Source organism: Trametes versicolor (genome assembly GCF_000271585.1).
Source record: "Trametes versicolor FP-101664 SS1 unplaced genomic scaffold TRAVEscaffold_10, whole genome shotgun sequence".
Classification (NCBI taxonomy): domain Eukaryota; kingdom Fungi; phylum Basidiomycota; class Agaricomycetes; order Polyporales; family Polyporaceae; genus Trametes; species Trametes versicolor.
In genome coordinates, this window is record NW_007360330.1 from 697,910 (window position 1) to 721,467 (window position 23,558).

At 56.9% G+C, this 23,558-nt stretch overlaps 6 protein-coding genes across 6 annotated transcripts; 2 read left to right on the forward strand and 4 right to left on the reverse strand.

The window, feature by feature from the left end:
* Positions 1–2,877: 2,877 nt before the first annotated feature.
* On the forward strand, positions 2,878–3,036 carry TRAVEDRAFT_131272 (uncharacterized protein; the record flags this gene model as incomplete). Its single annotated transcript, XM_008044005.1, has 1 exon — positions 2,878–3,036. A coding segment is annotated over one exon (159 nt), but the record flags the coding sequence as incomplete, so codon positions are not given.
* Positions 3,037–9,350: 6,314 nt separating this feature from the next.
* On the reverse strand, positions 9,351–10,226 carry TRAVEDRAFT_22691 (uncharacterized protein; the record flags this gene model as incomplete). The annotated part of the gene is made up of 4 exons (XM_008043520.1): positions 9,351–9,748; positions 9,815–9,965; positions 10,024–10,079; positions 10,145–10,226. The coding sequence occupies 4 exons, from the start codon at positions 10,224–10,226 to the stop codon at positions 9,351–9,353; spliced, it is 687 nt and encodes a 228-aa protein (XP_008041711.1).
* A 1,982-nt stretch (positions 10,227–12,208) lies between these two features.
* Positions 12,209–12,988, reverse strand: TRAVEDRAFT_39308 (uncharacterized protein; the record flags this gene model as incomplete). The annotated part of the gene is made up of 2 exons (XM_008043655.1): positions 12,209–12,756; positions 12,817–12,988. 2 exons carry the CDS (start codon positions 12,986–12,988, stop codon positions 12,209–12,211), a joined length of 720 nt encoding a protein of 239 aa, XP_008041846.1.
* A 1,278-nt stretch (positions 12,989–14,266) lies between these two features.
* On the reverse strand, positions 14,267–15,143 carry TRAVEDRAFT_73917 (uncharacterized protein; the record flags this gene model as incomplete). Its single annotated transcript, XM_008044006.1, has 2 exons — positions 14,267–14,882; positions 14,948–15,143. 2 exons carry the CDS (start codon positions 15,141–15,143, stop codon positions 14,404–14,406), a joined length of 675 nt encoding a protein of 224 aa, XP_008042197.1. The 3' UTR covers positions 14,267–14,403.
* A 574-nt stretch (positions 15,144–15,717) lies between these two features.
* TRAVEDRAFT_60255 (uncharacterized protein) lies at positions 15,718–17,841 on the reverse strand. Its single transcript, XM_008044007.1, has 7 exons — positions 17,782–17,841; positions 17,643–17,723; positions 17,498–17,573; positions 17,336–17,447; positions 17,109–17,283; positions 16,149–17,056; positions 15,718–16,094 (listed from the first exon to the last, which is right to left on the reverse strand). The coding sequence occupies exons 1-7, from the start codon at positions 17,824–17,826 to the stop codon at positions 15,899–15,901; spliced, it is 1,593 nt and encodes a 530-aa protein (XP_008042198.1). The 5' UTR covers positions 17,827–17,841; the 3' UTR covers positions 15,718–15,898.
* A 3,432-nt stretch (positions 17,842–21,273) lies between these two features.
* TRAVEDRAFT_60256 (uncharacterized protein) lies at positions 21,274–23,526 on the forward strand. Its single transcript, XM_008044008.1, has 4 exons — positions 21,274–21,644; positions 21,712–21,785; positions 22,005–22,182; positions 22,244–23,526. The coding sequence occupies exons 1-4, from the start codon at positions 21,353–21,355 to the stop codon at positions 22,795–22,797; spliced, it is 1,098 nt and encodes a 365-aa protein (XP_008042199.1). The 5' UTR covers positions 21,274–21,352; the 3' UTR covers positions 22,798–23,526.
* The last annotated feature ends 32 nt before the right edge of the window (positions 23,527–23,558 follow it).

Below are 23,558 nucleotides of genomic sequence, written 5' to 3' on the forward strand. Positions count from 1 at the left end.
CCCCAAATCGGGCGAATATCACGGTGAGAGTAAAAAGTGTAAAACTCACGTATGGGGGGGCGCAATCTGTAGCCCCTTTCCCGCAAGTACTCTGGTCCGGGCTCTATTGAGGCTCGGCGTACTCGTAGGATAGTGGGGCAGGTAGAAAGGCTGCCCGCACTAGGCGCGCGGGTTCCGAATACCCGCACGCCGCACGCGTCTATTTAATACATCATTATCTTATCTCTGCCCAGCGCGTACGGCGCTGGGCTCGTGGATGTACGATGCCCGTAACGACCCGATCCTGGGTCGTTACACTGAGGCCACCTCGCGGAGCTATGGTCATGCCTTCCGTTGTACACGGTGCGCCGCCGCCTGCCCTTGACGTCCGCGCCGACAGCAAACGCCATTCGCGGCGCGTGAGTTCCGTTCCGCGTGCCGTCTGCGCATCGTCTCAATCAGGATTCGTCGGCACAACAGGCTTCTTCGGCGCGTCGGCGCATGAGCTCTGAGCAGGCTCGAATTTTACCGTGCGGAGGGTGGGGAAGGGCAGCGGCGTGGTGGGGATTCCAGGTGTCTTGGATGTGCGGGGACGAAGAGGTAGATCGGTTCCGGGCGTAATCGGGAAGGAGGTGAGTGGACAATCGTGCGTTTCAGATAACGTCGCAGGAGTATCATATTCGCCAAACTAGAAAGCCTTGGATGAGGTAAGCATGTCGTCAGTACATTAAGTAGCGCGTGCGAGTTGGGGCACTCCTACCATAGCTGATCGGACTGAGGGAGCCTCCATTGGACAGCAGAACATGTTGTGACGGTCGGCGCTGACGCGCCGTGCAGACGCACGGGTTTGTATCGGTCGTTAGCCCTAGTGCTGAGTGTTGTCTGGGGCGGGTGCGTTGTGTATGATACGATGAGAAGCATTAGAGGCATGGGTGGCACTGGCCGACCCTGTGCTGGTTGAATTCGAGGATACAGTTGACGGCGGACGCAGCTCCCTGGATAAACCCTCGACCGATGTGTCTTGGCCAGCTCATAAATGGCGGGGGCAGCGTATCCTCTTGCCACGATCGAGTCCGCAGCACGATGGACACCTCTGAGGACAGGGCGTGGCACTCCGAGGTTTGCGGACTGTAAAATCCGGCGTGAGCGGTGCAGAATGTAAACTGGTGAGAACACTACGTACATAGAAATGGACTACGACACGGGCTAGGCGTGCCATCGTGACGTCCCAAATGTAAGGAGCAGGCATGTGAAGATGGCGAGGATCGTCGACGACGGGTCCGAGGACACGGTATTCCCAGAGCATGGCATAGTTGATGGGCCACTCGAATAGATCTCCTACGTGGCCTGAGGGATGTGTGCGAGGAACAGTACGAGCAGTGATGCGATCCGCAGCCCGCGACACCACCAGCACAGGGCTGAAAGGTATAAAACGCTGTCAGCGGGGAGCAAGCACATCCAGCAGGAGATAACGTACGTTTCGATGATCTGTTAGTCAAAATTTGTCGCAATGTCCATGTGCGGGAGTAGAAGCAGCGGCGTGAGGCAATCGTGCCCGATGGGACAGACCACGGTACACGTCCTTTCCGGGAATACTCGCCTGCTCGTCGACGCCCCAAGTGAGCTCCTGCGCTCTGTCGCAAGGACGTTTGACACCACAGGAAAACGGCTAGAATGGTAAGATATTGGGCAGTCAGCAAGTAGATGGACCATCCATCAGAAGAGAACGTACTCGTCCCGCAGGCCAGACTTCGTCGGGCGCCAGGATCGCGGCGACGCCGACGACGTGTCTCCCCCGGCCGTACTTGCTTGCCTGCTGGCGCCCCGAGCGGTTGTCTAGGCCCCACCATGCGCTTTTCTGAAAACCCCAGACATTCTCGACAGGTACCGTCCGTGAGGCGCTCCGCGGCGGACGATGGGTCGCGGGCCTGATCTTGCGCCCTTCCGAGTTAGGCCGCATGTGAGTGTATGCACCGAATACGATACGGGTGATCGGAATGGAGCAGGTATTGCAGAGCTATAGAGAGGAGAGAGATAGACGGTGCACGAGCGAGCAGACACGCCAGCAAGGTACACGTCGGGAGTTGCTTGAGGCCTCGCCAAGACGTGGTGCCTGACAAGGTATTTTGGCGGCTTTTGGCGGATCCGCGCAGGATGAAAATGATTGTTCGGGAAGCGTTGCATTCGATAACGCGCGCGACCGCTACTAGGCGGATTCACAGACGAGTGGTGGTACAATGACGAGGTTTCAATCAGCTGAAAACAAACATGGCACAGCCATATCACGTCATCTCGATATCTATCCGCTTCCACTGCCAGCGCCAATACGAGCCTCCATCCTCTACGCACCCATGACCCTCCACATCCAAAGCCCAGTGCACGGACGACAGCTCTGTCGAAGATCAGGATTCTCTGCCTGTGAGCGGCGTACCAGAGGAGACTCGACTTTCCGCCTGTAACGTCGAATCCTCATAAATTCGCATGTTCAAATCGTCTGGGCTCCGAGTCGCCGGTAAGCACACACTAACCCACAGACGGTGCGGCATCTGACAATCGTATATAGTCTGCACAACTTCGAAGACGGCGAGGAGCGCGAAAGGCGCATTTTGGCATTAGGCCCACTGGTCTCATACGCGTGCGTTTGGCAATGTCGTCTACGGCAGCGGCAACCCGCACAGTTGTGCCTATCTCCGCCGTATGCGCATACCTCAAACAGAAAAAAGCATTCTGGAGAACTCGCCGAGCCCATGACCTCCCAACAGCTGTGTCGCGCGATCTTGAACCCTCCAGGTGAGCTGAGTACGCTAATGCTCACCCATACAATGCGAACTGCGTTTTCTACACTGCCAGATTGATGTTTGTGAAATTTTCTAGATTTGTCGCTTATAGTTGCAGGGCAATGCATTCCCCTTTCAATGCAAAGACTTCTCTAGCATCAACTTCCTCTCCAAGCTGCTGTCCAGGTTCATCACCGACGACCACACCCTCTCGCGCGGTGTCGCAGTACTGCCTGCCTTCCTGTTCGTCGCCGAAACATGCGTGCGCCGTGGATCGTGATGAATTCAAGGTTCATCCAGAAACATATCACCCCGCTTTCCCGTTTCAGCGAGTTCTATCATTTCCGCTGGCCCTGGTTAGTATCTCGTCCGTACGAGTCTCCATGTCTGTTAATCAATTCGTGGATAAAATCAGGTGCACTAGCCGTACTATGCAGGCCACAGCAATTTTTTCGGGTGTTCCGCGGCATAGGCAAGTAGTACACTCCTTCAGAGAGAGCTCACAGTCCGCGCCACGCCGCCCTCCTTGACACCCCATACCTATGTAGGCCTCTACGGTACACGCTTCCTCCTGCCGTGCGACAGTACATGTTCCTGTCGACGGTTATCTTCGACGATATCACGCGCGATCCCCAGTGGCTGGTTGCGGGCGTCAAGTGTGCGCTTCCCCTGACTCGAGTCGCCGTCAGTCTTGCATAAGGCCTCCTCGAGACGCCCTTTCCCAACACGGGTGGGCGGGCCATGGTCTGCTCTAGAGGCCCGTCGAAGGAGGGTTCAAATCTAGTCATTAGTGAAGTCGAGCTGGGGCATCTCTACACCGAATGCAACAGCGCGGAGCACTTTGAGCGCGCTTCTAAGGTGAGTGTGCCCTCTGACGCCTTTTCCCATATTTTCTGACCATTCTGTACTACTAGAAACTTCTGTAGAAGCCGGCGTAGGACATTGACAATGTGATCGATATCTTTGTTGGGTCTTCGATCAGGGCCCGAGTCGGCTATCTGGTGATAACATCTTTATCAGGCTCGACGAACGGTGCCGTCGTGTTGCTCGATTCGGGAGGGAGGTTGATCTATCACAAACAGAGCTTCCTCCAGATGTTCAACAAGAATTTCAACAACTTATGACGAGTCGAGATGGGCCTCAACGCGACACTCAACGTGCTGGTAGGCCTCATCATGATGTATCGCACTGTGCGCGCATATACACACATCGCTAGTAGACCACCAAGGAGCTGAAGGTCTCCAGTACGATCGCCCACTGTATCTTACCCGCGAAGAAGCCCATTTGCGCTGGCGAGACGGAGACTGTACCGGTCAAACACCCGCGTAGAAGATCATCGCCATCGACCCGCGGACCGCTGCAGGTGTGTACTTTGAAGTTGTCATACCCACAGGCCGGCCTTTTCACCCCGGCTCGCAGGGCCTCGTCCCTTTCATCGCGCACTACCAGTACTCAAGGGGAGAAGCGCCGTCATCGCGCAGTGACCTGCAGACTCGGAGTGATTAGAGTACGTAGGGTCGACATCTAGTTTACGGCCTTGTCGTCAGAGCCGACGAAGCGGCGCGTGGAGTCATCGGTGAGGCTCGAGGGCACGGTTGGGCCGAGCATTGATGGTTCTAGCTGATTGCTAAAGCTGTATGACGGTGCTATGGGACCAGTTATAGGACAATCTAGACACAAGGAGCCAGAGATGCTAACCAGAATAAAACGGTGGGACTGCATCCTGTGTGGCTAGCGTTGTGCAGGCTCCGCGTACCTGAGCCCTCTGCATGGGTCTGGTACACAGGCTTGCGATGCCAGTATGGCGACAACGATTGCAAGGCTCGCCACCGTCGCATTTTTTCTTGACTACGCGACAATTGGTGCACTACGTCAGCTGAAAAATTAGACACTTTTCTAGTCAGGTGCATATGTAGCACCTACCGCCAGATACACGCGTTGGCGCGCACTCCGCTCTGGGGCCACGGGCGTCGCAGCAAACTCTCGGGCCGCAGGCGGCGCAGTCCGCTCTGGGACCGCAGGCGTCACATAGGACGGATTCGAGAGAAAGCTCATTGCTCTTACTTCGGAGAGAATGGTGTAAGAGCAGTCAGGAAGTCCTACAACGTGGATGTTGGGATGAGGTGACGTCGACCAAAGGTTTGTCAAGGCATGATTGCCTGTGCTTGATAACTTTAGCGCTGCGCTCCTCAGGCTGGTCACAGACCCTGGTGTTTGTTGTGCACTTCTCGTCGAATTCGACTCCCACCAGGCTAGTCAGCTCACTAGGAGCAAGGCATAAGAAGGGCGGGCGATGAGAGGTCAAATGCTCGCAGAGAAGACGTACCTCCATGCTCCGTGGTTATGTAGGCGTGTGGTGATAAGCTGGCGGAGGTATCTTGATACATCTGGCAGTCGTTTGGGAATTTCATGTTTAAAGGCATGATGGCAGGCTGAAGCTTTTGTATCTTACCGGATACTGCAACATTCGGCTGACGTCTTGATCGGATGCCCAGGCATCGGAATCGGACTCGTTTTCAGTTTGCTTTCGGAGTCAATGAGAAGGACATACGTCACGAATAAAAATTCATCTACCTCGAAAATGTCCTCTACCCGGAAGTACGCTCCGCAGAGCTTGATTCCTACCTCGGTACGCCATATGCTGCGCCATCGTCGCCTCCCTTCGATGTCACGCCGACAGCGCACGGCCTCGGTCTTTGTCGGGCCATCAGGCGTCATCGGCGTGTCGATGCTTGGGCTCTTAGGGACGGGCTTGAACCTGGCTGTGCGCGAACAGCAAGGCAAACCAGCGGCACATGAGTGACGAGACGTCTCGGACGCGCGGAGACGAAGGGAGGGTGTGGAGCGATTGGGAGAAGGCGGGTGAGTAAGGTGAGCAATTATGTGTTTCGCGTCGGGAGCATGATAGGTAGGCGCGAGAAAAGCGGCCTCGAGGTTGGATGCCCGAGAGGGCCCACACACGCACGGAGGGTAGCATTTGCGGGAATGAGGGTGGACGAAGGTGGAGAGTGCGGCTTCGAAATCGGAATAGGTGACGTGGACGAGGGCGGGGACAAGGAAGACGGGGTCTGGGAATGTTTGAAAGTGGCAATTTTCAGTGGTTATGCACCGAATTGCAGACTTAGATGCAAAGCACACCATATCCGCCGAAAAATGAAGCCCTGAAGGAGGTGAACATGTATTCCCTATGTCCCGTAAGATGGGGAAGACGCACCATAACTGACCACGCCACAGGATGGATGTCACGGACGCATGGCGCACTCCGCAAAAGACAGTAGCGGTGGTTGGCGACGAAGACACGGGGGATAGGGATGTGATGGCAAGCATGGTTATTCGCATTCGCAGAAAAGTTTAGAGACTGATATGCTTCTCCATGGCGGGATGGCGACGCAGTGTTTCCGGACTATGGTACACTGGGTGGGTGATTTGAATGGTCGCGGAACGAGGCCTCCGGGTTTGCAAATGTCGGCGTCGGCAAAAACGGCTAAGCGCCTGTACCAAAATGCCTTCAGACTGCTAGAAGTCCGGATCGCACGTCGCCGATGTGCCTTCTCAAGCTTCATCGGCACCCGCACTCTATGCGCATTCGCACTTCGCCGTTCGTGAGGGTGCCGGTGGTGGAGGCGGTGACTTGGCCTGTTGGGACGGGAAGGGGCCGGCGTGAGGTGAGTGAATAGATGGATGCTTCGAATATCGTCGCTATAGAGGGTATCCCCGCGCAGGCAAAATCAACCAAATAGACCTAAATGAGGTGTGCGCATCGTCAGTGGTGTACATACGAGGGGCGCAAATGCACGCACCAGGTGCTTCATGCTAGCGGGCGACGAGGCGCGTCTCATGTAGAGGGCAGTGTGCGGGAGACCGTAGTGATGCGGACGCGGCGCGCTGGTGCACGCCGCCGACGATAGCTGTCGGGAGCGAGTGCTTTGTCGCAAGGGTCGTCGGAGCGGGGGTGCATTGCATTGAATGTGTACGTGAGAAGACGGTCGACGAGTCTGCAGTGGAGTTGTTGTTGGTGCACGGACGAGAGCTTGGGAGAGGCGTACGAGACGGATGACTCTGGCCCTGACCCACCCGGGGCTGTTTTTGGCAGTCCTTGAGCGACATGGTTGGCCGGCTCATCGTCAGCAGGCCGACGTGTCCGCCTGCACTGTAGCGTCGGCGCGCCGTGTAGGTTCATATCGTGACCCCCATTGCCAAGGACAGGGGCACCCTCCTTTCTTTGGGATGACGGGGCTGAAATGAAAAGGCACGCTGTCAGCGATTAGCCGGCACATCCAGCAGGAAAAGACACACACCCACAATACGCGATTTTTTTCTCTGGGCGAGCTCTCATGCTTTGCCCGGCTCTCGTACCAAAAATGTCCTGAACGGCCTTGGAAGGCGATGTGCGCGATGCGCCGCGCGGCGGATGGTGATGCGCAGGCAGCGTGCGGATCCTCCAGGTTCGTCAGGAGGAGATTGGTCATCATGCGCATGCTATAGCAACAACAAGCGACGTGAAGCCGGTCGAAAGCGGAGTTGCTCTGAGCGTGTGCCGGGCATTGTGGGGTTTGCGCCGTAGGTAGCGCATGCACGGCAATGTTGACTTCGTCCTTACGCTAAGACGAAGGAGCCGGAGGTCTTTCTCGCCGTTATAGTCCAGGCACATCCCTGATGCTAACATTGAACCGGAAAATTGGCACTGCTGGATGTAACCGTGTTCAAGAAAATGGACAGGAAGAATAAACTACGACACTGACCTTTTCAACGTGCACGCCGAAGGCTGCACCAGGTGCGGTACTGTGTGCTGACCTTCCGATGCGCCGGTGGTTGGTCCCGACCTATGTCTGTGGTGAAGGACGCATTCCTATGTATGTACCTGATGGGTCGAACAAGACAGCTTTCGTGCGAACATTCAGCAGCGGACTTGCTTCATGTCCATCTACTGCGGGCCTAGAGGATACAACATGCTTCGGGTCCCATACACCTGGCAACGAGCACCAGACACAGCGATAGACGATGAGATTGAAGCAGAGACGCTAATACAGAACAGATGAGGCCGGAGATTGTCAGGAGCCAGTCTGAGCAGCCTCTTGGCGTGCCAGTGCATAGATTAGCGATGCAGAGCCCTAGACAAGGAGCATTCAAGGATTCGCGCCATGGGATTCGGAAAGGAACTGCCTCCGATCGTCGATCGCGCTGAACGAGTGAGTGTAATAAGAGAAAGCGTTTGAGTCAAACCACGCCGGATGAATATTCGATGAATGCGTGCCACGCGGGCTAACTCCCCACAGCCACCATCCGAGAGCGTCTGCAAGTTCCTGCCTCTTCCCACTCGCTACCGCTTGCCATAGCGAAACCTCAGTAGATTCCCTAACCACTGCGGCGGCGTCTCGTACTTGATACCTCCGGATCACCGCGAATTGCGGTACCACTCAGTGTTGTACGTCCGCAATTGGGGACTCTATCCGATTTTTTCACCCGATCCCGGGGATTTATCTTGTCTGGAATGGCTGTCCGGTCACATCCAGTGATGATAACTTCGTCCTACCGTCGCGCGTACCTCACCCTGGGCTATCTGCGCTAGCTCCTCGCTGCACACCCCAAACTCGCGGAGACCCCGGCCCCTTCAAGTTGCAAGTGAGCCCCACCTGGGGCCACTCCATTTGACCCGAACGCGAACTCAGTGGTCATCTCCTTGGTTGGCATGATCGTCCTACTTATTCACGCTCTCCTATCTGCCCATCATGGCTTACCGACTCCTCTCCCCGATAACCAGCCATATTGCCGGGGCTCGCGCGAACTGGGATCTCTCACCCGCGACTATCACCGCATCCTGGTGCCCCTGACAGTCTGGGCAACGCATTGCTGCAGACCATCGCCGTACACGTCGGCTCTAGGCAGTCCTGCACGCGAACACGCTCGTCATATGGAGGATGCAGCGTGTAGAGCTCTCCCGCCGAATCGGTACACACCCGCTCAGACGGCGCCCCCTTTTGGACATGCCTCCCGTAGAGAGCGCAAGGCATAGACGAAAGCGCATGGTGAGTCACACGTTCTCGCGTACGCCTCAAATGGGCATTCTGTCAGGCATCCTGCGGCTACACCTGCGCTGCCAGTACTCGAACTGCAAGACGCGACTGTGCGTGTCTTATCCCCGTTCGCGCGCACGTTGGGGGCCCAGACATGCTTTGAACTACCGGTGAGTCCCGATTACACGGACGGGATAGAGCGTGTGGCACAGTCTGATAGATATATCCCAATTGCGCAGGTCTGTCCTGACCATCGCTGCATGGGCGGCAGATGGCGTTCGTAGACACCGGCTGATCCCCGGGCCTTGTATTTCTATCAACTGTAGACGACTCAGCGTCAGTCTCGCCCCAAATGTATGCTTTTCACTTAGACCACATCAACATTGACAGAGCAGATCTAATCACAGCGCGATATACATTTGTTACTACCGAGAAAGGAACGACTAACGGATGACAACAATCGGGAAAACCAAGCAGAGGAGCGAGACGGTAAGCACTAGGAGATCCGTAACTAATTATCAGTACAACGGCAGGAGTCCGAGGGTATCGAGAGCGGCGCGCCGCCCTGCAACTCGGATGACTAGAAGGTGAAGAACAGCTGCGGCAGCTGTGCGCCAAACCCCGTGCTCTGGAATGCCGCAATGCCTGCGTCGTATTGGTAGGCCCCGTTGGACGCCATGTATTGACCGCGGCCGAATGCCGCCATATCAGAGGCGGGCTCGACCCAGTGACGCGGATGGTACCCCTCCGACGCTGTGTTCATCATCTCGCACTGCCAGCCTCCGGCGCCAGAAAGGACATTGACGTCCATGGGGTACTGCTCTCCGGAGTGGCCAACCGTCGACCAGAAAGGAGGGGTAACATGCGCACTGCCAACTTCGCGTGGCGAAAATGACATGGCATCAGCGCTCGGAGCTGGCGCTGAGGCCATCGCGACGGGCACAGGTGCCCCCTGGCTTACAGGCAGGGAAGGCAAACCTGCATCAGAGGACGTTAGCAGAGGTACGTAATATACAAGGCCGCAGTTTCGTCAAAAAAACTGACCCGCAGGCTCCGAAGGAAGCGTCTGTTGCCCTGCGCGAACTCGTATCTTCTTCGTCGCTCTGACGCATGTGTGCGCTTTGCCCTTCTCGATGCAGGGCCTGCACGGATTGCCACCGCTGCACTTCTTCTTGATTTCGCGGCAGTTCAAACACTGTGATGTCACACCAATAAACCAATACACATCGTCTCTGTGCAGGAGCGACACCTACCGCAAGTGCGACAGTACGTGTGCTTTGGCGACTCCGCTCTCGCAAAGCGGGATAGCCTGGTGCGACATGTCAAGCGTATGCTATGTGCAACGACACTCCCTCAAGGTTGAGGTGTACTTACCCTTAGGTCCAACGGCCGTGTCGTCGAAGGTAGCGTGGACCGGTTGAGCCAGCCGAAGCCGCGAAGGGGTCGCAGGGGGCATTGGGGATATGTTCCAACGTGGACGTACGCTCTAAAGCTGAACGGGTACAGAGAGTAGCTCGGCGGTAGCAGGGTGTTTTGGATGGAGCAATGGCTGGCGCAACCCCGCTGCTTATAAGTGCGTAGCGTTGGGTACGCATTTGCTGTTTGGTGGCAGTGTACATATGCGAGGTCAAAGAGCGCTGACCGTACCGTTCACGAACAGGAAGCTAGCGCTGCCAGTGATCGTACCGTTCTGACCGCACCGTCCCTGACAGCTGTTGGCAGTGTTATCAGAACGATAGGCCCCCTCCGAAAAAGTCGCAGAGAGCGGAGTATCAAATGAATGACTAATCCGGTGGCGCGGCGCGGGGCAGACCGCGCGCCCTCCTACCGCAGCGCTCGCTGTTGCTGGTCAACCACACGCTGCTCGTCGCTCTCTGCCCACCGCTCACTGCTCACTAGTCCCTGCTCGTCACCCGCCATGCGACGCCATGTACCCATGGAAGTCCACGATATCTCTCTTAACATGTCACATCGTGACTGTAACGAGGCTATATAGCGACGTGGCACCCGCCCATCCCCCACCTTCGCTCACCACTCCACGACCCACTTCCATCGCCCCTCTTGCTATGTCTCCCTCGCGCACGACTGGACATGCCACCCCCACTACTACATATCCAGCCTCGCTCTTTGGGTAGCTCGGAGGAGGCTAAGAAGCTCGCAAAGGCCGATGAGCAGTGACACGGCCTTTTTACAGGGCTGGTGCGTTTTTTGACACTCTCGCAACGATCACTCCAGCCGTGAGCTGAATACGTATGACCTACTGCGTGGGTGGCAGCCTTGTCATGGCATGAGTATATGTGATTGCGAGTACGCTCAATTCCCGAAGGCCCTCTTTCCATGCCGAGACTGGTAGCACGGTACATATGTCATCCATTCACGTGAGTCTCCTTTCAATCCGAAGCTCTGTAAGTCCTGTGCCCGCCGCCTTATAACACCATTTCCCGGTGCCCGTACTGGTCGAATGACCCTCGAGTGTCGGGTTCGTACTCCCAGTTGTTTCCCCTTTTCTGACGTCCCTACTACTGTCATCTATAGCGTTGTAGAAACCGACGACGACGCCATTTTGTAGTCTCCGTACAGCACTGTTTTTTTGTCTTGAACGCAGTATAGAAAAATATTTGATCTCCGCTCGAATTGCCTCTGTGTGATTTATTTTACGAGGGGCCTATCGTTCTGATAACAGCTGGAAAAGGAAGCTCAGGCTAGCGCTGCCAGTGATCGTACCGTTCTGACCGCACCGTCCCTGAGGAAGCTAGCGCTCTTCTCGCGCGACGCCGACTCCCGCCTCGTGTTCGAACTGTGAGCTCATACCCAGTACTTCTGCCGACGGTCCAATCGAATGACGCTCCCGTTCTTCACTTACACTCTCACATCGCTAGCGTTCGGGCCCCGTATGATCTGATCAGGCTCGTAAAGCAGCCTCTATGCATTCAGAGGCAACAGACGATATTAAAACCTCTTGTGAGGGGGGTCCGAAGGTGTCGATGAGTCCCGCCACTAGTGAAGATCTAGCGTCGCGTCTACTCTCCCAGAGGCAGACCTTTCACACTCAGATCTTTTGAACTCGGTGGGGAGGACGAGTGTGTACGTCGCATCGGGTGGTGTCGCGCGGCGTATTCCAGCCCACGCGTTCTTTGTCCTCGTACCATCCCGTAAACCTGCTCGACATCTTGAGAGTCTCCCATTCCGCCCATGAGAAGTGAACCTGAGGTCGCGCAGAGAGCCAAAATGTATGCAATAGTGTCTCGCTGCCAATGAGAAATGACTGACTAGCTCTCGCTGATCCACCTGTGCTCATGAGACACACTCCGTAGTGTCTGGAACCGAGTGAACAGGTAATCCTTAGAAGCTGCTCGCCGACATCCCCGTCGGCGCGCGCGCAATGGCAAAAGTCCTCGCCTCTCTGGTTTTGAAAACGGAAACTACAGTCAAACAAGGTTATACTAGTCTCCTGGGCTCCTCCGGTTTCTGCGCTACGGCAACCTTCGCCTCTTCGACCTTGGTGTTGACTACACCCTTGACAGTCGCAGCGGACTCCTTTGCGGTCTCTACCACCTCACGCGCCTTCACTTCAGCACCACTGACGACCCTGTCTCTCCATCCGAGCGTCTCGCGCAGCTTCAGCCCCGTCGCCTCTTCTACTCTGCCCACCAAGGCCGCGACTCCGCTCGAGAACTTCTCCCTACCGCTCTGCGTAGCGTCCTTAGCGCGGTACCACGTCATCGCGCTGTGTTGCTTCGCGATCTCGTGCTTCTCCGCGAAAGCGGGGAAGTGCTTCTCCTCCAGCTCAGCGAGGTAGGACGACACGTTGTGCGTTGTCTTGGGAAGGAAGTGGTTGAGGGAGAGGATGAGTAGCGTAGGGGGGAGGGTAAGCCGCCAGAAGATGCGGTTACGGGCGAGGACAGAGCCTGTGAGCGTGGCGACGCCGACGTAGAGGATGCCAGGGGTAAGCGGTTCGTCGGGGGCGACCAGGGACTTCACCCTGCCTATCGCAAGCGCACCAGAGTTGATTATGCAGGAAATATGAAGATGTAAACGACACGCACTTTCGACCGCCTGCTCCACGCCGATCCATCGCGAGATGACGCTCTGCACTCTACTGTGTGCGTCCAGGTACGTCGTCGTCACGGCTCGCCGGGAAACGCCTATTTGCTTTTCGAGTTCCGATGGTGTCTCAACCAGGACCACATCTGAGTCGGGTGAGGGGTAGATCGGCATCTTGAGGGTGTGTTAATTGGTGAAACTGCTGGGGATGGGAAAAGGACGAGCACACCTTGTCGCGTGTCTCGTGCACGCTGACAGCAATGGCCGCCGCCGCAATGGCCCTCCTACCCTAGTTCCTGTTGAGCACAGCGTGTAGACGCAGAGAGGAGGACGCACATACCGCAAGTACTCTGAGCATGTGAGTGTATAGTTTGAGAAGAGCCGGCTACAGGCGCTCACGACGTGAGGTCCGGAAACAGCCGGAGCCTCCACCCAGGCGCACCTTCGGCCCGTCCGCGTCAGTGCCGTTCAAGCAGGTTCAAGCGTTCCCTCCCCGCCAGAAGTTCGCACATCTTGCTTCATCTAGCTCAAGACGCAGCCAGTAGGCGGCACACGCTTAAGACGCATGAAGTCCCTCCCGGTCTCTGTGTATGCCACGCCAGCTCCGATATACTGCTGCTGAACATTCAGAAACGACCAGACGAGCTGGCGGCCGTGTAAGCTAACGTTGCACGCCGTATGAACGAGGCAAAGGATTACCTCTCTTGCATTCAGTGAAGGTACGAACACTCTTCAACACGAATTTGAGTAGGCAAGAAGCATCTGCATCCTAGGCGGCGTTACTACAACACGCCACCCATCCTTGTCGGCGATGTCATACTAGGTCTTTGCCTGCCGCCGCTGCCAGTAGCACTTCGCGCACTGGGTTGCATAGGTTCTTCGGCGATTACGAGACTATCTGTGTGCAACTGCGGTCGCGCAGAAGAGGAACCACGCGCCGCGACGAATCCCCGAGCTCGCCTTCGCCGCTCGATGACAGTCGCCGCTACAGTGGCCTGATCATCTGTCGCTTTGCGGCTCGAACAGGACCACCTCGGGGCGTGGCCTCTCACGGATGGGCTTCGTCTCGCCCTTGTGACCTATGTGGTTGCGACGTGCAGTGCGGTGGTTCCACTCCGATGCTGGTGCGTGTAAGAAGAAGGCTGCGGGATCTGTCATCTCTGTCTTCTGACTATTAGGTTTGTGGTAGGAACAGCTGCTTCCGGATATCTGGATGGGGAGCGGGACTCGGAGAGGACTGTACTTGCGCTTCACTGCTGGACGTCAACCTTTGCGCCGCTCACGCTTGATTTTCGCCGCTTCGTGCCGGTGCTCGCAGGCTTGTCTTCTTCCGCATGTTCGACCACTTCCGTAGTCCATCTTCAAGGCACAGGGTTGGCTTCTGCCCTATCTTTCTGACGCTGTCGAGGCCTTGAAGAGGCGGCGCCAGGCGGCACATGGCATCTTATCGTCGTAAGTAGTGCGTCATTCCACCGAATTATCCTGATCGTACATACAAAATAGGCTACACTACATCCGATGCGGCGCAGAACAAGTGTCCACTCTTCCGCCCTGCCAACGTCCTGCGACCGCCTCCACCTATCCGCCGCTCACGCTGTCGCCGCAAGCACTCGCGTCGCACGCCAACTCTCCTCCCGCTGCGGCACCCTCCCGAAGTCGACCCGCTGGCCGGTGACGCGCTCCGCCGCACTCCAGCCCCATCCCGCGCCGTATGCGGTGCGCCGCCGCCTGCCCTCGACGTCCGCGCCGACAGCGGAAGGCATGCGCGCCTTGGCGCTGCTGGATTTTCGCCCCGTGCGCCGTCTGCGCGCCACGTCCGTCTTCGCCGGCGCATCAGCCCTTGCCGGCGCATCGACATCTACACTCTCCGCGGGTTTGGGCTTCGCTGTTCGCGAAGGTGATGATGAACGAGCGAGCATGAGGGGAAGGTGGGCGGCGACTTGGGCGTGTTGGGAAGGGGAGAGGCCGGCGTGGGGTGATGATGAAAGAGACAAGAGCGAGGTGAGTGAATAAGTGTGTGTTTGGGGTATCGTTGATGCAGGGGGTATATCCGCCAACGCGAGAAGGTCTAAATGAGGTGAGCATGTCGTCAGTACATCTTGTCGCGTTCACAGGAAGCGCGGGCGCACGTACCAAAGCGGTTAACGCTGATAGGGGATGAGGGGCGCCTCGAATGGAGGACGGAGTGCTCGGGAAGAGACGACGCGGATGCGCCGCGGCGGTGTACAGGTACGTACAAGCCGCCAGTGGTGGGTGCCGGGAGCGAGCGCGCGACCATAGCGACACGGCGGGAAGTGTTGGAGATGGGGATGGCAATGGGGCTCGACATCGTGCTGAATGCGCTCGGGTGATGATTCAAAGAGTAGCGGAGGGCTAGGGCGGATGTTGCGAGCGACGAAGAGAGCAATACACAGGCGAGAGCTGGGAAGACGCGTCCGGGGTAGTTGACTCTGGTGCAGACTCCCCGCCGCCCGCGTGCAGCCCTTTATAGTATCCCCGAGCGACGTGTACGTTGGTCAGCTCGAGCGACGTGTCCTCCGACCCCGCCTCGGCGCACCGCGCACGCACGCGGAGTGACGCGCACTTTCGAGCACGGGCCTGAAAGTCCTCGAACTCGCTAGAACCCGCCCGATTTGGAAGGTGCCTAGTGGTGGCTATGCACCTGATGGGCGCTCCGTAAGTAACGGCCTGCATTTGAGCCGGTCGGTTCCGAGGCTTATCCGCACCAGCATAGCGCTCCGTTTCCACCCGGTGCATCGAACAGACGCACGATTAGAGCTATTTCGCAACGGGCGATTTTGCGTGGGGTAGTACCAATCAGGAGTGGAGCAAGGCCAAAGTCCATGCGAGAGACGTCTGGAGCAAGGCCAAACGAGCTCCACCCGAGGCAGGGCAAATGCGTTGCGAAACAGCTCTATTGGTAGAAAACGTACAATAGGTGCTCGGGTAGTACACTACAAGATGCAAGGATATCTAGTTCGCTGTGATCCAAGAAGCTAGGCGAGGAAAATGTACGGCAGATAACGAGAACACCCACAGAAATGAAAGAAGTGCTATGATATATGCCAGACACGGTGCGGAAGTTCACAACTTCGAGAGGATAAGGCCAATAACAACAAAGATAATCGTCGACGGCGGGGTAACGACGCAGTAAGCCCAGAAGATGGTGCGGCTGATAAGGCGTTCGAACGCATCCCCAGATGCGGCCTGCGTAATTTGCGCCAGCGTGAGCGCAGGAGGTGACGCGATCAATAGCACGTTGGACACAACGAAGACCGGGCTATAAGGACAATTATCAGCAAGTGGCCGACACACTTATCAGAAGGAAACGTACTCGTCGAAGACTTCCTGCAGGTCAAACTTCGTCGAGATGACCATGAGCGGGAGCAGGAGGAGCGGCGTGACGATCATGCGCGACAGGATCGCAACGACGACGGTCCGCGTCTCCCCGGGTCGTACCTGCTTGCTCGCGGACGCCCCCAGCGAGGGTCCATGCTCGGCCCGGCGTTTGCCCGAGAACATATCCCGGACGTTCTCGAACAGAAACGTCCGCGACGCACTCCGTGGTGGTTGGTGGTGCGCAGGCAATTTGCGTTCCTCCGTGTCCGGTGGGGTGTAGAAGTAAGCGCCGAGGACGACGAGGGTGATCGGGATGGAACAGTTGCCCGCGCTCGCGATCGCGCCCTTGACAGGAGGGAAGTGGTCGTCAAGCGCATGTTGTAGCGGTTGTATGCACGCAACGACAAGGGAGGCGAGCGCGGCCCAAAGCGGAGTAGTCATGAACTCGTTGAACGTGCGCCATGTCTTCTGAGTCTTTTGCCGAAGGCGACGTATACGCGACTGCCAGCGCGAAGACGTGGGCTCTGTCCGCGCGCGTTGTGAAGGTGGAAGCTCGGTGTCATCGTCGTCCTCGTACTCCGTTGTCGTTCCCGATGCTGATGACGAATTGGGAAGATCGACACGACGTGATGCAGGTGTATTCGGAAACGAGTAAAAGAACTTGCGGCCGCCGACCTCTTCGACAGACAGGCCGGGGTTCGCACCGGGCTGCGGTAGTGTGCGGGTAGCCTCCGATGCGATCGATCCCGAGGAGCCCTCGTGGCGGAGGACGCGTTCTTCTTCGGCCGATGGCGGGAAAGGGACCTCGTCCGGACTCAAGAGGGGACTTGCTTCGTCGTCTTCCGCCTGCACTGGCTCTGGGTCTGCTTGCGATAGCAGTCGAACGCCGTAGCTCCAGCGCACCTGTGAAATAATCAGAGGGAAAAGAGGCGGGCACATGTCTGTTCACACATACCACCATGCCCATCGTCGAGTACAACACGAGGTATGTGAGCGCGCGGCCCACCATGGCGTCATTGTTATCGTCATCTCCCCACTTCAGCCCTGGTACTGTGATGACAAGACTTTGCATCAAAGCGATGGGGAGCGAATTCGAGTTCATGAACATCGCAGACGCTATAGCAAATGACCTTCGTGGGGAGTTAGAGCCCCCACGTCCCATATTCGCAGGTAAAGACGAACCTTTGCGACCTCTTCAACCTCAGGATAACACTAAGCACGTACGCAGAGAGCATCGAGACCAGTGTAGTCACAACGAAGACTATGGGTATGACCCATAATTCTCGCAACTTGGCTAGAATTGCGGTCAGTAGGCGCGCAGCGCTTTTGGAGAGAATGGCAGACCTGGTGACAAGAAGAACGCGACTTTGGAGAAGAGTAGGGAGGGCGTAAATATTGAGACATTAAGTCTATTGAGTTTCTGACCGCGATGAAGGTGAGCGCTATGTCGAAACGGGAGGCCAAGTGCATATGGCAAGATACAACGTACCTTCTGCGTAGTCCTATCAAGTATACCCTTCTTGGCAAGAAAGTACCCAGCAGCACATATTAGAAAGACCTCGAGGATCGACTGCGGCCAAACGCGTTGATTAGCTTCCGGAGGTTAGCTGGTTGGAAAACGCGTGTACTTCGAAGGTAGTCTTGAGAAGGGGTCCAATGGGGGTCCCAGGCATCGGACAACAACGACCAGGAGAATGTGAGATGTGGAGAGAGGAGAGACAGAGCTCAGGGAGATGAAAGCAAGAGGAGAAAGAGGAGTGGGTCTAGGCAGCCTGTGTCATACTTGAGGGTGTTGGTGGCGCAGAGCGGACGAGTTATCTTGGCGTCGCGTCAGTTATCTGGCGAAGAGTCCCGGCCAGATCTAGATCTCCCCGGTCAACCCCCTCTTTGCCGGCCGACTTCGCCGCCGCCCCTGCAAAATCTGCCCAGCTTGCGGCCGTTTGCCTCCGGTGCCTGACCGGTTTCGGATCAATATCACGCGAGATAAGATGATCTGCAGCTCGCATATCGCATGTTTTTTGGATGGCTCTCGCACTGCGGCGGTGACCTCAGCGCAGTCGCAGCCAACCTCACTTGAATGGGAACACGCTGCTCAAGCATGGGAAGCGGAGATATCATTGGTATCTCGGATGCTCTACCCATCCTGGAGTTCGGCTCGGCGAACTTTACGCCCTTGCCAAGTTTTGCAGAAAACCACCTCTGTGCTAGTAGGTTCCTTGCTCGCAAACCTCACAGCTACTCCACGCGCTCATACTCATTCCGTATGCATTTTGCCGATACAGGTGTACCAAGGTCGACTCCGGGTGTTATAAAATCCGGCACGAGATGGACAGGGGGACGAACGTGCGTACGCCAAGCGTGGGTGAACCGCCTCGGGATGTCAAATGCCAACCACGTTCAAGGTTTGGCCATTATAAGCCATTATGGGAAATCCATCCACTCGGCGTCGTTAGAGCGGGCGATTGTCTTGGCACCCATCCGCAATGCACGCGTCATGTACTCACTAGATCTAAGTCTCGGGGTGAGAACTTCACCGTCGTGCGGTAGAGAACCCGGGGCCGTCGTCGGAACCGATCACAAGCAGGAGGACGCGAACTGTGGCAATAGACAGGCGGCATCTCGAAGTCTAGAAAAGTACTGCGATGCAGAACTCTCGATCGTCACGTCAAGTTGCAGCCAACGCCTCGGTCCGACTCAGTGTACCAATCGGGCTGAGCGCGACGCTGCGCGGCAGAGGGAGGTGTCGGGCATGCTTGTACGAGCGGCGGGGAGTGTTATATATCATATGGCCGTTATAGGTCTATCGAGTATATGTTGTAGTCAAGATGCCACTATAGTTGAACAGTTGTGGCGCGAGGATGTGGGGTACAAAGACTTGGAAGTTCATAACTGGGGTCGTTCGCGAGACATCCGAGCGATATAATGCCACTCGGGCTAAGCTGTGGCGGCATCTTGAGAGCTCAGAAACTGGTATGGCGATGAGACTGACCTCCGATGTGTCTGGAGATGATGTATCTTGGCATGCGGGTTGGACGACGAGAACCAACGCAGCCGCCAGAATATTGGAAACCGCCAGCCAGCTTGAGGCGGCATGTATGAGGCAACGGCGAGGTTCCCGTTCTTCAACCCTTCAGCGGCATGGAGGTGCATAACTGGATAGAGGTGAATCGCGGCGCCGTCGTTGGGGTGATGTGTTTGTATAGGTGCCTTCAAAACAAAACGCGAAGGCAGAAACCGCTGTCAGTAGGTTAGAGCATATCAAGACATGTATTACGCACACCGCTTCCGCTTGCACTGTGATATACCCATCGTCGCACGCGTGGGGGATTAAACGAGCGTATCGTGTCCCAGATGACGATACTCTCCGTAAGCGATGCGCCTAGCTGACTAGCGGGAAATATATTAGGTATGGCCGCTAAGGACACCACACACGTCCACGAGATACCTTGCGGATGCGTTGCAGATAAACTGTATATTCGAGGCCTTTGTAAAATTAGTGATGACCTGTCGTAGGAGAGAGAGATGTCTCTGTTAGATTCAGATCATGACACGAGTCGAATTCAGAACACTTGCGGCGATATATTTTCGGGGTGGTCATAGCTGTGGCTACAGGCTACTAAGTGAGCGACAAGCGTGCGTGCCTCCCGGTCCAGCGTTCAGGAAGAAGCCATGACGCCGAGACGAGAAGCTGTGGGCCGCTCTCGCCCTTTGACTGTCCGGGTACTTGGGGAGTAGCCGGGCACCGGCGGGACCATTGTTGCCCTGGATGTTTCGCAGCACCTCTAGCACGTCCAGGCCACTCGGGACACGGCGAAAAGAGCGACGGAGTGCCTTGAAGAGCCTCCAACACCGCCCTCCACGCGAAAGGAGGCAGCATGTCCAGTACTAGTGAAAGACCCTTAGGTAATTCCCGATGTACGAGCGGAGGAATCAAAGAAGCGTTTAGCGGACCGAGTAGTCCCGCCGGGGGCCCATCCACAGGTGAACACAAGACCGCCGTTACACCAGGTTGGAGGATACAGTGGCCTAGACGTGTACAGGGTGATCTGCAGGTCAAACTAGGCCAGAAGGGGATTACACCAGAGAGGGGATCGCCAGAGGTGCGAACGGCTTCTCAGAGAGGGAAGCATGAGAAATCAAGCCGGCGTCAGGAAGAGCGTAGCCGCGAGGGCGTTGGGACCGGTGACCGAGGAAGGCAGGATGTCGCCCTTCCGGAGATTCTTGTAGATCCACATCGACAGACCGTGAGTATGCTGTTCGGAGCGTGGTCAACTCCCTAGGGGTCTCCGCGAGGGTGAGGGCAACAGCTGCGGGATGCGCAAGTGCTGCAACTATTAGCTCGGACTTGACTTAGCGAAGTACACAATTTACCACAGCGTATTTCGCCCGTTGGCAGATCGGACGCATTATCAAGGGACCCGCTCTACGCCCACAGGGATTCCCGCGCAACAATTCAGATACCACCGCCCTTTTCAAGCGGCGCACGCGAGACCCTCCGCCCCGGACGGGAATAGAGAAGGCCTGTGCCTTCGCGCCTGGTTAGGCTGAAAAAATATAGTAATGTCAGCGCAAGCATGCTGACCGCGGGAACTCACGCACTCTGTATTGCACCACACACTCCTTCCGACCTGTGGGCTGGAATAGGCCGTCCGCAGATGCTGCACTGCTGCGCGGACTTCCACTGGTGCTTGCCCGCCGTCAACTCGGAGGAGGCGGTTGTTGACTAAGCGCCCTGGGCGCTGAGTTAGGCGCAGCTGGGAGGCCCATTTCCCACGTGGACTCTCTTCGAACTCCCCTAACATCAAACCACACCTCCGCTACGACGCCCGGCGGGCTCTGTCTCCAGTGAGTCGGTCTTTCGTTGTGTTGGGGGATGTAGGCGTTGTCGGGAGGGCATCGAGTCTGACTCTGTGACGGAGAGAGAATTTGGGCGCAGTGCGCGACAGAAAAGGGCGGCGGGAGTTCTGGCGGCGACGATTCGGAAAGGGCGATTTGAGTCGGAGTGAGTAGCCCCAGATCCATGCTCGTCGCCGCTCGCGCACCTTCTCTCTTCGTTGTGAACGACCTCCTCGACGTCTACAGCATCGCTGAACATGGCTAACCCATCGCTCGCCCGACAGATCTCACAACCACCACGTATCGCTGCGCGTCGCTTGTTCATCCCTCCTCGCTGTCATCGTACACCATCCGTCACATAACATGTCCTCTGAACCTGCGAAATCGTCGTCATCGTCTTCGGCGTCGCCTCAAGAAGGTGCTCAACCTCCACCGGTTCCACAATATGCCCAGCCCCCGCCCTACGGTGGCCACTACCCTCCCCCACCTGGCCCGTACCCGCCCTTCTACGCCTACCCTGTCCCCGACCCTTCTCATCACGATCCGAACGCGCCCAATGGCGCACCTGCGCAACCGGTTGCGCCGTTTTTCATGGCTGTCCCCCCGCCGCCACCTGGAATGGTGTACGCGTATCCGATGCCACCCACAGCGCCTGGTACGTTGATTCACTCCGTCTGAGACATCACTCCTCATCTCCTGTATTTCCATGCAACACTGTCCAGGGTATCCCTACGCTGCAGGTCTGCCCCCACCGCAGCCTACGCCCAAAGCAAAGCGCAAGCAAGTAAAGATGGCGGTGAGTAAGCTTCTTTTTGTCATGTGTCTCCGGAATACACCATGGCGATCAATACCCGACCGGTGTTTCTCGCGTTCTATCATCTTGCACGAAACACCGGTTGTCCCAGAACAGGCGGGTGCGTCATGAGAGAGCCAGAAGCTATTGTGGCTTCGTCGAGCCGCATACATCCAGCGTATTCTCAGCATCTACATCTCATATTGATATTCCATTATCCAGTGCACAAATTGCGCCGGTGCTTGTAAACGCTGCGACGAGGCACGCCCCTGTGACAGATGTGTCAAGTACGGGCTCGCGGAGACATGTGTAGACGGGGTGCGCAAGGAGCGCAAGAAGGGTATCAAGCGCGGCCCATACAAGCGCAAGAATCGTAATGCGTCTGGTGAACCTTCTACTGGTGAGTATCAAGTTTTCTGCTGCCATTTCTACCAACTATGTGACCGCTGACACGGCCTCAGCAGGGGAAGGAGACCAGCCGGTGGCTGCACCCGCCGGCTACCCTATGCCTCCTGAGGGCTACCCGTTCCCATTCGTCTATCCGCCGTACGGATACATGCCCCCGCCCGCCGACGGGCAGCAGCACCCCGAGGGCGCCCCGAACGGCGCCCCACCAATGCCGCATCCCGTTTACCCGCCTTATCCCACCATGTATCCCCACCCGTACGGCGCGTACCCGGGCGCGCCTCCCATGGGGTACCCTCCGATGATGGGCGCCCCCGTCGCCACTTCCCCCAACCCCTCTGCGAAGCCCGACTCCTCTGGGCCTGCCCCTACGAATGGTTCAGTGTCGGCGGAACCGACGAAGAGCAAGAAGCGCTCGCGAGCCAAGGGCGAAGAGGGCTCTCGGTCGCACAAGAAGCACAAGGAGGCCCGCGCGGACGACGGGCAGCCGGGCGGCGAGGCGCTGCCGAAGGATCCCCCGCAACCGTCGCCCTTCGTGGGTCACCCTGAGGGAGGACCGGCCGCTACGTTCAACGGGCCGGAGCCACGCCCGCTCATGGCGACGATGTGACGACTTCCGCGGTCGCCGGCAGACAACCATCTACGTCTGCGCCGCTGTTGGACCGCTGCCGTCCTGCGCACGTCATTCTCCTGGGAGATGTGTTCGGTCTTTGTGGTTGCGGCCACATGTTGCCTTCCCCGGCCGGCGTCGATGTGTTATCGCAATAGATATCGCACGTTCTCGTTCTCGTTCCCTGTCTCGGTCTTGGCTGCCCGGTCTCGGCTCCACGCACGGCGCTGAACCCATCTTCATGTTCTTTGAGCACCAACAGTGTCACGGACCTCCCCCACGCCAGCTGTCGCGGCCCCCGCACGGCCGGCGATGCGGTGGGGAACGGATGCTGTTGCTGGCCAAAAAGCTGCAGAGTGGTTTTGTATGTGCGCCCTGGCTTATAACTACCGCGTATAGAACAATCTCGATGGGCTCTGTATGTATATGTCGATCGTGTCCCGTCTGGGCTCGATCTAGGGTACCGAATAGGGTCTGCTTTGTGGTGTTGTGTATGTGTACGTTGTGTTGTTTTGTTCTCCTTTCCGTTACGCCGCCTTCGATTTCCGTGTCTGTCATGTAGTGGCATAGAAGCGTGTCTCGATCACGATTCCCGCCACCACGTCGGTGGCGGAGGATCGGGGTCGTCCACGATTGGTTCTAGGATCGATCATGTATGCTCTTTCGCTTCTTGTTTTCTGTGTACGAATAACTCTGGTATATATATGATCAGGTGTCAATATATCTGCGCAAAGATCGTTTGCTTGTACGTGTGGGGCCAT